This window comes from Aulonocara sp. 'chitande type north' Nkhata Bay, linkage group LG14 (assembly GCF_057382095.1).
Source record: "Aulonocara sp. 'chitande type north' Nkhata Bay isolate Kocher_YH1m ecotype deep benthic linkage group LG14, A_spYH_male_GT1.1, whole genome shotgun sequence".
NCBI classification, from domain to species: domain Eukaryota; kingdom Metazoa; phylum Chordata; class Actinopteri; order Cichliformes; family Cichlidae; genus Aulonocara; species Aulonocara sp. 'chitande type north' Nkhata Bay.
Genome location: NC_141357.1, coordinates 17,616,505 through 17,628,814, shown reverse-complemented (window position 1 = coordinate 17,628,814; position 12,310 = coordinate 17,616,505). Strand labels below are relative to the sequence as shown.

The 12,310-nt window shown below is 39.0% G+C and overlaps 1 protein-coding gene across 1 annotated transcript; it reads right to left on the bottom strand.

Moving 5' to 3' along the window:
- On the bottom strand, positions 1–3,081 carry mmp13b (matrix metallopeptidase 13b). The gene is made up of 11 exons (XM_086262801.1): positions 2,970–3,081; positions 2,698–2,808; positions 2,334–2,461; positions 2,082–2,230; positions 1,848–1,973; positions 1,588–1,743; positions 1,367–1,487; positions 1,051–1,184; positions 808–967; positions 602–705; positions 1–517 (listed from the first exon to the last, which is right to left on the bottom strand). Exons 1-11 carry the CDS (start codon positions 3,060–3,062, stop codon positions 417–419), a joined length of 1,383 nt encoding a protein of 460 aa, XP_086118927.1. The 5' UTR covers positions 3,063–3,081; the 3' UTR covers positions 1–416.
- Between the last annotated feature and the right edge of the window lie 9,229 nt (positions 3,082–12,310).

Genomic DNA, 12,310 nt, shown 5'->3' with positions numbered 1-12,310 from the left:
TTCATTCATCAATAATCAAACTTTATTTGAATTAAGTAAAAAAACTGAAAAAGTCAAAGGAAGCACAAAAACTGTTCGGTCAAATATTGAGTTCACAAAGCATTCAAAGAACTTTACCAGAAGATCCTGACATCCAAAATAAAAGTTGGAACAAATATATTGTTGTAAAATAAATATGAGAAAACATATCTATAGAATTTTCCAGCATTCTGTGTCCAGCACTATAGTTAAAATAAAAATCTCTATAAAGTTGAGTTCTTCCTTCTAAGCTCTGAAGTTTCCCTGCTCATACACTGGGCTGTCTTTCCACATTTCATTTTGATATGTATTTATGTGCATAGTTTGTATTGTATTTCTCAAAGCCTGCTTTAATTGAAATCAATATAAGTCGCCGCTGGATTCTGTGCTCCTTCTCATCAGCAGTTGAGAATGGAGTTGGCCCTTTGGATGCGAATAACCTTCTTTGAGTTGTAACTGTACTCATACTGCATGTGTTCATGGAAGAAGTACAAGTATCCTGTAAAACAGAGATCAGTATCAGTACTGGTGGATAAAAATCGTACCTTTGGATGCTTCTACTCAGAGTGTGACTTTATTATACCATAGTGATAAGTAGCAGCGTCGACCTCATCCTCCATTCCAGGAAAGTCCTCCTCAGTGGATCGTGGGTAGCCACTGTCCATGGTCCCTGTTGCTTCATCATAGCTGTGGGTGACACATAACCATTTAGTCATTCAACACTGTTGAGTCTGATCACTGACAAAGCTGCAGTGTGACCATTACAATCACTTCTATGTCTCCACATACCTCCAGTAGTCTTCATCGGTGAACAGCAGAGTTTTCCCAGTGTCTTTGATGTGCACGGCTGCATCTATTTTCCTGACGCTCTTGGGAAGACCAAGTTTATGAATATATTTTGGGTAACCATCCACAATGTTGTATCCATTCAAAGCCCACATTTGGATCCCTGGTGAAACGTGGAATAGGTTTACGATGTACACGCACTCTAATGTTTATTTAAGAAATGACCAGAAAGTGTGAAGTACTCACCACTAAATATCATAACCAAATCCTTCTCTGGGTTCTCATAAGCTGCATCTACTTTTTTGGGAATAGATGGCCAAGTGGACTTAATCAGAGTCAATTCAGGCTCCACCATCTGAGGATGAATACGCCAGTAGTATCTGAAATGAGGTGTGAAAAAACAGCACGATGAACAGCACAGAATTTACAGAGCTTTTATTTTGGTAGAGCTTAGGCAGAAAATGGAACTCTTGTTCATAGATTGTGTCGAGTGGTTATAGATTAGATATCGTGGTTAGATCTTTCCAGAGTGATGAAGAACCTGATCAGGCTCATGTTGTACCTGTCTTTGAAGATGATGGTTTCTCCTCTGAGCTCTGTGACAGCATCAAAAGTTAGCTCGGGGTCACACTTTTTTGGGGCGTCGGGCCTTGGTTTCACTTTCTTCGGATTTGGGTTTGGACCTGTGGTTGATGGACATGTGGCATTAATCTGCTGTTGATGACAACCAGTCCTCAGTTTTCTATAGGTTAAGCTTACAGTCAAACAGTACAGTACTCCTACCATAGAGGGCTTGAATTCCTTCTATGTCATCTTCAGCCAGCGGGTAGCCTGTAGTATAGGTGTAGATGGGGTACATCAGTGCGCCTGGGTCTGTGGAATGGGACATCCCCAGGGCGTGACCCAACTCATGGGCTGCCACTATAAACAGGTTGTAAGCTGAAAGAAAAAGATGTTGAATTCAAAATATTGTTGGATAATAGTAATTATCACTAGGAAAAAGTTTAGATATTGCTCAATATTCTAATTATAATAATTCTTACCCGATGAATCTTTGGTCCAGTGTTCATCCTCATCAAAGTGAGTGTCTCCTCCAATGCCTTGGCCAGGAGGGTAAGCATGAGCCAGCAGTCCATCAGGTCCATCAAATGGGTTGTAATCTCCATGCTCTGCAGAATAAAGGGTAGACAATGAGCAGGAATGCACCACAGCAACCCTTCAACACTTGTGTTCAATTCAATTGTAATATATCAGAATTCAATCAATAGTTTGTGTACCTTTTGATCCAAAGCTGATCATAATGTCTGCATTGCCCTCGTAAAGCTTCTTAAAAGTCAGAGGAGTAACGTCAGCCCAAACGTTGAGAGCCCTGCGGATGGCTTTGTTTACATCTTCTTTCTTCAGATCTGGTGTGTAATTCACTATCCTGAAACATCAGAGGATATGAGGCAGGGGAAAGCTGGTGAATAAAATACATTTGAGCAAAAATACCTATGTCACCTGTTACTTTATGGCACCTAAATGCATACCTGAATGTGACGTTGTTATTTTCCCATTTGAGGTGTCGAGGGAAGTGGTTGTACTCCCCAATGTCTGGAACGCCACATCTGGGCTCCTTCATCACTGCTAAAGTATTGTCATCTAGTTTCCCTGTGACCTTTACAAGTAAAAGAGATAGTGGAGAATATGTCATGTGAGTACATGTATCGTTTCGATTAACACTTTTGTTATTGTGAGCAGCTGAAAAGAAGCTGGATTCCCTGATAATATTCAACTTTTGAATGGTAAACTTTTAATAGGGAATATACTTTTTTCATTTCTTTGGAAATTACTGGTTATATTTTTGAGATGAGAGATGAGATAGCCTTTATTTGTCAGTTGCAGGTCTTTTACCTCCAGTTTGAAGAATTTCTGCATTTCCTTGATCTTGGCTTGAAGGAAATTTGACGACGTCCGTCTACCTTGGAGACCATTTGGAAGGCCATAGAATCGATGAAGGTATTTCTGTTTGATACAGAACAAAGAACTGTGATGTGAAGCTCATTTAAAAATCAGAAAAGCTCCAGATCAAACATTCATGCTCATTGTAACAAAAACCCCAGATAAAACAGAAATAAAACAGAAGCCAGTTGAAGGCTAGATATTGACTGAATAAGAGCTCTTACCTCAGCTAAAAGCTGCTTGTCAATGTCTTCAGATGACAGAGGCTTAGCAGAGGACTGGGCGGCCAGCGCCAGCAGCAGCACCACAGCGATCATACTTGTTGGCTCACAGTCGTTTACTGTGGCAAAGAAGCTCAGTGGGGTATTTATACTGACTTGAGACCACTTTTTTCCCCCAGCTGTTCCAAGTGATTCATGTGAAAGCACCTACCCACTTCCTCTTATGCCTGTTGAGAATGTGCTTGGGTCTGTAAAACTGCAGGGACTGTGGTTTGAATCTCCTTTGAACTCATAGTTTGATCACACATGTTCTATTTCCTGTATGACCACTACCTAAGACGTTTGGAAATCAATTTACATGGAAATGTCTGTTCGTCAAAATTATGCAACCATGTGTTTGTTTTTCTCAAACGTGAGAAATTTTGAAGAGATGCGTTTTTTGGCAGAAAATACTGTCAGCCTCATTTTTACAAATACATCACATCCGTTGTTATTTTCTGTACATTTTCTTCTTAGGTTACAGTAGATGACATATAAGTGGCTGACTATAAACAACAGGGGATTTTGTGAATTGTGGCCTCATGATCGTCTGGGCCTTATTTTAGCTGCGCATGTTTTAGGATGCATGACTAACAAACATATAAAAAAAAGGATGCGATGAAAGCACAAACTTTTCATTTAAAATGTGATTTACATTTCATGTGACATCATGTGGTTGTAGGATGCAAATGTCCTGCATTTGCTTTGGTGAAATCAGCTCAATCAGATGGACAGTACTGTGCAAAAGTCTTAACCTACCCCTCAATTCTTTCTTTTTCTAGGAAAATGGGAGCTGGTAATATGTCTAAACACTTCTTGAAGGACATTAAAAGCTCTTCTTGGGATGTTGGCTGCCTTTTATTCTGTTCTCTGTCAAGAATCCCACACTGATTCAATAATGTTATGATTCAATCACGTCCAAGCTCTGGGGAGGCGAGTCTGTGACTGACTGCGTTCCATTGTGTGTTTTTCCATCCAGGCATGCTTTTACTGTATTGACAATGTGGATAGGATCATTGAGGTGCTTAATAAATGAAACCATGCCAACCAGACACTTTCTTAATGACATTGCGTGCCATTGTGTGGATCAAAATCAGACTGTCTGTATTCATAATTCCATCAATTTTGACAGGATCTCCCATGACCCTGCCTGAAATGTAGCAACAAACCATGATAAAGCCTCCAACGGGTTTTTTAGATGGCTGTAGACACTCACTGTTGGACCTCTTTCTTGAACTCCTCCATACATATTGACAATAATTGGACCAAAATCTGAATCTTTCATACTTAGATTCATCACTCACGTTCTTTCAAATACTATTCATCTGCTGTCAATTGTTTTTGTTTTGTTTTTTAGACTAATAATTTATCTTTTTCTGTCCTCTGCATGTCCAGTTTCCTTTGAGGACACACCCGACACCATATTGAGATATGCCAGGTTTTGGGCTATTACTAAGCTAGCTGGTCCAAAAAAATGCTATTTAATGCCCGTCAAACTCTGTTATCTTAGGAATTTTTCATTTATTGAAAAAAAGAAATGGCAACAAATGATGTGCCTTTGTGACAAAGTGGCTAAAGATCCCATTTTAAACTGTTCTTTTGCTAAGTTGTCTGTTGTGCTGAGTAAGGTAAATGTTTTGTGCTTCTATGCTTCTATGCTTTTATAATTCATAGATCAGTGTTATGTCGTTAAAGAAATTCCTCTGAAAATGGTGAGGTCCAAGAACTGGATAAAAAATAGAGTTGTAGATTCTCAGGAACTGCGTAGAGGATTTGGTCATAGCTGAGGTAAAAACGTTGCACATTAATTCAATTCAATTCAATTTTATTTATATAGCGCCAAATCACAACAAAAGTCGCCTCAAGGCACTTCATAGATATAGAAAAAAACCCAACAATCATATGACCAAGGCGCAAAATAACTGCCCATGAACTGAGAAAAGTCAAGCGTGCAGCTGCCAAGATGCCACTTGCCACCAGTTTGGCCATATTTCAGAGCTGCAACATCACTGGAGTGCCCAAAAGCACAAGGTGTGCAATACTCAGAGACATGGCCAAGGTAAGAAAGGCTGAAAGACGACCACCACTGAACAAGACACACAAGCTGAAACGTCAAGACTGGGCCAAGAAATATCTCAAGACTGGTTTTTCTAAGGTTTTATGGACTGATGAAATGAGAGTGAGTCTTGATGGGCCAGATGGATGGGCCCGTGGCTGGATTGGTAAAGGGCAGAGAGCTCCAGTCCGACTCAGACGCCAGCAAGGTGGAGGTGGAGTACTGGTTTGGGCTGGTATCATCAAAGATGAGCTTGTGGGGCCTTTTCGGGTTGAGGATGGAGTCAAGCTCAACTCCCAGTCCTACTGCCAGTTTCTGGAAGACACCTTCTTCAAGCAGTGGTACAGGAAGAAGTCTGAATCCTTCAAGAAAAACATGATTTTCATGCAGGACAATGCTCCATCACACCCGTCCAAGTACTCCACAGCGTGGCTGGCAAGAAAGGGTATAAAAGAAGAAAAACTAATGACATGGCCTCCTTGTTCACCTGATCTGAACCCCATTGAGAACCTGTGGTCCATCATCAAATGTGAGATTTACAAGGAGGGAAAACAGTACACCTCTCTGAACAGTGTCTGGGAGGCTGTGGTTGCTGCTGCACGCAATGTTGATGGTGAACAGATCAAAACACTGACAGAATCCATGGATGGCAGGCTTTTGAGTGTCCTTGCAAAGAAAGGTGGCTATATTGGTCGCTGATTTGTTTTTGTTTTGTTTTTGAATGTCAGAAATGTATATTTGTGAATGTGGAGATGTTATATTGGTGTCACTGGTAAAAATAAATAATTGAAATGGGTATATATTTGTTTTTTGTTAAGTTGCCTAATAATTATGCACAGTAATAGTCACCTGCACACACAGATATCCCCCTAAAATAGCTAAAACTAAAAACAAACTAAAAACTACTTCCAAAAACATTCAGCTTTGATATTAATGAGTTTTTTGGGTTCATTGAGAACATGGTTGTTGTTCAATAATAAAATTATTCTTCAAAAATACAACTTGCCTAATAATTCTGCACTCCCTGTAGTGAGTGAGGAAGGTGACTGAAAAGGAAAAACTCAATGCATCATGGGAATCCCCAGCAGCCTACGTCTATTGCAGCAAAACTAAGGGAGGATTCAGGGTCACCTGGTCCAGCCCTAACTATATGCTTTAGCAAAAAGGAAAGTTTTAAGCCTAATCTTAAAAGTAGAGATAGTGTCTGTCTCCTGAATCCAAACTGGAAGCTGGTTCCACAGAAGAGGGGTCTGAAAACTGAAGGGTCTCCCTCCTATTCTACTTTTAAATACTCTAGGAACAACAAGTAGGCCTGCAGAGCGAGAACGAAGTGCTCTAATAGGGTGATATGGTACTACAAGGTCATTAAGATAAGATGGGGCCTGATTATTTAAGACCTTGTATGTGAGGAGCAGGATTTTGAATTCAATTCTGGATTTAACAGGAAGCCAATGAAGGGAAGCCAAAACAGGAGAAATATGCTCTCTCTTTCTAGTCCCTGCCAGGACTCTTGCTGCAGCATTTTGGATTAGCTGAAAGCTTTTCAGGGAGTTTTTAGGACTTCCTGATAATAATGAATTACAGTAGTCCAGCCTGGAAGTAATAAATGCATGAACTAGTTTTTCAGCGTCACTCTGAGACAGGATATTTCTAACTTTAGAGATGTTGCACAAATGAAAGAAAGCAGTCTTACATATTTGTTTAATATGTGCGTTGAAGGACATGTCCTGGTCAAAAATGACTCCAAGGTTCCTCACAGCCTTACTGGAGGCCAAGGTAATGCCATCCAGAGTAAGAATCTGGTTAGATACCATATTTCTAAGATTTTCAGGTCCAAGTACAATAATCTCAGTTTTATCTGAAGTAAGAAGCAGAAAGTTAGCGGCCATCCAGGTCTTTATGTCTTTAAGACATGCCTGCAGTTTAACTAATTGGTGTGTGTTATCTGGCTTCATAAAATGAGAATATTTTATTGTTATGATATATGAATAAATAGAATCATATAATTAAAGAGTCAAGATTATCAAGGTTTTATTATTCTTTTTATCATGAATACAACATTTATTGTAAATTGAGATTTTTAACCATTGCTCTAGGATTGCTCTGGGATAACATGCAGCTCTTTTCCCCATCTCCAGTTATGACAGTGCTTTACTTTTGCTATATATGGACCAGTCATGCCAAGGCGTGTATTTATTCTTTTTTTTGTAATTTTGGATTTTATTCTGTTCCACTTTGTTGGTATTTTCATAAATAATTTCATTATTTACACTCTTAGTAATGCATAGAGGTTAATTTATACATCAGCAAATGTAGCAAATTTCAGTATAATGGGACCAATAGGACATGGTCTCTATGGGAACTTTCTAAACATTTAAAGTTACTCTGTGTAACTGTGTAAGTGGTCTCTAGCGGCATATGTAAAACTTGATTAGACAGAAGGAAGATGTCCTTCCCACCCACTATTTTCAAATACGGTCAGGGAACATGGCCACTTCCGCAAACGGCATAAGTTGATGTGGATGCATAAGTTTGTTGGAAGATGCAATTACATGCTATTCTATGTATATTTATATACATAGAATAGCATGTATATTTTTTATTTAGCATAGCATGGCTTTTTTTCTGTTAAATAACATATAAACATTACAGACTGTACCTTTAAAGTACCTAAAGGTCCTCAAGGAAAGTACAGACATGCTGGCTATTAGCCTACTATTACTATTACATCACGCTATTGTCTATGAGGAGTAACAAAGCTTTTGGAATTATTTGCTTCTTGTGCAACAGTGGAATTCTTTAGGCAATGAAAGCAGACGACTCCAAACTGAGAAACAGCTGCACTATCCGAAAAGAAATGAATAAAAATTGAGATGGATCAGTCCATATGGGCATAAAAAGTTTATTTTAGACGTAAGCATTAAGAATTGTGTTCAAATAAAATTGCTGCCATTTTTAACAAGATTATTAAGCAATGTTGTATCTGCAGTTATTAGCAAACATAGTTTTGGAAATGGTCTTCTATTAATTTCTAGTAACAATGTTTCGGTAGACACATCAAGTTTTGCATTTAAACTGCTGCACTGTTGGACAAAACCAAGTCTTAGAGACTGTTTTGCTGTAAGAAGTTCAGGTTTTAAATGATCATTGTAGTAATAGTTTGTGTACCTCCTGATTTTATTTTATTTTTTTTGTATATAATCTCCCACCTTTGTCTTAAAAGAAAAAAAAAACATAAAACAAACAGGAATTGTTGCCTGGACTACATACATACTACAGGCCATCTGTATTTCATTAGTGATATCTTGCAACCACACACCAACATCCATATTTGGAGTAGCATCATGGCCTTTAGACAGCGGTTGAGTGCTCCTGACTCATTTTAGGGAAGTAGGCAGTTAGGGGGATTTTTGGTGTATTTTAAAAAAGTTATGAACAAACACAAAACATACACTGACACAAACTTAAGGTAGACATCACTGGTCAGTGCTGTGACCTATTTCTTTAAGATAAAAAATGGTCCTGGTCTAAGATGTAAATCTGTTAAATCCAAATAGCCAGCTCATTAAATGATATAATGTTATTCCTATCATATTGTCCTAACCTTTCACCCAGATTTCAGCAAAACAGGAGATGTATTTACTGGACTCTTAAAGCACACTGTAGACCTACTGTATGACCATTTTAGACTTTTTCAGGTAGTGGAGCCTAACCCGGCTGTCTTACGGGGGGAGGTGGAGTACACAGTACAGGTCAGCAGTCCTTTCCTGGCAAGCCACTTTCAAATTATGGAGAAACCGTGAAACGATGATGTCATACGTTATTACTTTGCTCCCTTTGTAAAATGAAAATGAATAAAAAAAAGTGCACACTTCTTAAAGTAAACAACAGGATACAGTACCAGGAATAATTAGCTCATCATTACAAAGCTGCAGTAGTAAAATGAAATGTAAAGAACATTGTTGCAGCCAGTTTACTGCACAGTAAGCTATTTTTTGATACATTTTCCATTATTTAGTCAGCCACCGATTGTGCAAGTTCCCCCACTTTTATATAGCCTACTTTTTATTTGCAGTGTGGTATTATTAGTAATAATAAAAGCAAATGTTACATATGAGAGTGAGCAAAAACATTGAGGAAATATTAGAGATGGCTTAAGATTTATTAACTAATACATTGTTCATATGCTGTAAACGTGCTTCTCACTTCAGCTGAACGTCAGAAATGTTGTCTGACTTGTTTCCAGAGAATTGCAGAATATGTCTCAACCCCTACTTGTGAATACAGTGGGGCAAAAAAGTATTTAGTCAGCCACCGATTGTGCAAGTTCCCCCACTTTTATATAGCCTACTTTTTATTTGCAGTGTGGTATTATTAGTAATAATAAAAGCAAATGTTACATATGAGAGTGAGCAAAAACATTGAGGAAATATTAGAGAAAAGGAGAAAAAAGAGAAAGCACTTCAGAAAGAAAGGAGAAATTACCCTTTTGCCTCATTATTCACTTTAAGAGTGATAAGTACGTCTAGACTTCCCGAGTTTTTGTCAAAAACAGTCATTTTAGTCATTCCCATGTGTTCTGGGGAAAGATTTACCCAGGGACTGATGCATAACAACTGCTTCCATTTCTAGTTGTTTAGGATGCTTTTCTTGGCAGTTGCTAAGATAACCAGTGTGGGTTTCATGTGTTATGGTGGAAGTTCAAGTAAGGATAAACCACCAAGTATGTATATTGGCAGAGAGAGGGGATGTTGCTACCCGAGTAGCGCCTCTGTTTTATCTTAAGCAACAAGAGTGGAGATAGTCATCTGTTTTGGAGAGATGGGCTGTTTGTACTTATACAGTAAAAAATAGAAAATGTAACTAATTGTGAATGAGCCATAAATTGTGGTATTAAAAAAAAGATTTGACAAATATTGAAATCAAGATGATTTGTATTAATAAAAAATATTAATATAATAAACCACTTTTCAAAATCTACCAGAAAGTTTTTCACAAGAGCAGCAAATCAAACTCAGAAAACCATCAAGTCTAAAAGAAGCTTCGAGTGTTTTGAGTTTGTGTTTCAGTTTGGTTCTTTTGTAGTATTAGTGAGATTTTGTCACTATTATAATAATAATGGATTGGATTTATATAGCACTTTTCAAGGCACCCAAAGCGCTTTACTATTCATTTACCACTATTCATTCACTCTCGCATTCACACACTGGTGGAGGCAAGTTACAGTTGTAGCCACAGCTGCCCTGGGGCAGACTGACAGAAGTGAGGCTGCCATATCACGCCATCGGCCCCTCTGGCCAACACCAGTAGGCGGTAGGTGAAGTGTCTTGGACAGGACAGGACAGGACAGGACAGAGAGCCCAGGAATCGAACCGGCGACCTTCCAGTTACAGATACGCTTCCCAACCCCCTGAGCCACGGTCGCCCCATATTATGCCCTGTTTTGTATTATGTTTAAATTCTAGTTACGTTTGTGATCCTTTCCTATGTCCTGTTCTATGCCTGTCTGTCAGGTTCTCCCAGGACTCTGTTTAATTACGTTTGTTTGTTTTAGTCCAGGTCTCAGTGATAGTTACAATAAGACAGAAATGAATGGAATACAATAGGATGACCCTTTATTGTCATTTTACATGTGCAATGAAAATTGTGAACAATGAAAGTTCCAGTTTTACTTCCTGTTTTATTTAGTCTCTCAGCTCATGTGCAGTATATTCACTTTTGTGTCCCCTTATCTCATTAATTTGATTAATTAGATTGAGTTCAGGGTCTGCCCCGGGGCCTCCTCCCTGACACGCTGGGGAGATTATATTTCTCGGCTGGCCTGAGAACGCCTTGGTGTTCCCCCAGATAAGCTGGTGGAGGTGGCTGGGGAGAGGGAGGTCTGGGCCTCTTTGCTTAGGCTGCTGCCCCCGCGACCCGGCCTTGGATGAAGCGGATGAAGATGGATGGATGGATAGATTGAGTTCAGCTCTGTTCTTTGGTGTTTCCCACCTCACTAATTACCTGGATTATATCTGAGTCTCCTTCATGCTTTATGCTGTGTGCTTGTTTGTTGGCCTGTTGTCCTTTAGTCCTAGTTTTCATTCTTTTTAGCTCCTGACCTGCTGTTATGGTGTTTGTTAATCTGTGAGCTCAAACCCAATAAAACTCAGCTAATGAATTTATTTCTGTCTCCTGAGTCCTGGATCTGGATCCACACTCTGCCTTCCTCACATGGGTCCATGACAGAAGCGTCATGAGCTGTGTAGTGGAGGAATGTTGAGAACACAAGGCCAGACACTTCAGTCAAAACGGGTAAACTCAAAACATGATTTTTATTAGGTTGACTCACGCAAAGAAAATACAAAAATCAATTAAAGTGATTGTAAAATGCTCTGGGAGCCAGTGCGAAGTGACAGAAAACAATCTGGGGCAGAAACTCCAGTATTAATAATATGGGATCATCCAGTGTGTTTAAACTTACAGTGAAACTCTGCGAAAGGTCAAGGAAGAACTGTTTAATCATGTCTTTCATTTTTTTGTGTGAAGTCCATTACCTTTGTGTCTAAAAGATGCAGTGTAAAAATGTCTAACTGCCTGAAATGGCTTAAGATTTATTAACTAATACATTGTTCATATGCTGTAAACGTGCTTCTCACTTCAGCTGAACATCAGAAATGTTGTCTGACTTGTTTCCAGAGAATTGCAGAATATGTCTCAAGCCCTACTTGTGAATTTCAGAACCTCCTCCTTGCAACACCCTGTGAGCAATGTGACATTTGAAGTGTGAAGGAGCTCAAAAACATTTGTTACGACATACAAACTCAAGATGGCAAATACCCAGTGGCATGCGTGCTGACAAGCAGCCGTGTCTCCATGATGTATTTCTACAAAACCTGTGAAGAAAGGAGAAGTGTGATGAAACTTCATGTGAAATAAATCCCAGCATATAAACAGTACAGTAGTTCACAATGAAATGTGTGAACTTTTTTGTGTGTGTTTTGATGGAGTCAGAAGTATTAAGGGAGGACTTTTAATGGTTTACAGCAGCGGCCCCCAACCTTTTTTGCGCCATGGACCGGTTTATGCCCGACATTATTTTCACGGACCGGTCTTAAGGTGTCACGGATAAATACAGCAAAATAAAACTAGTACCGGTACCAAAAAAAAGAAGATTTATTCATAACACACCTGAAAAGACCCAGGAAAACCGAGTTAACCATAAAAACGATAACAAAATAACGCTGAAAACCGATAAAAACCCTGAAAA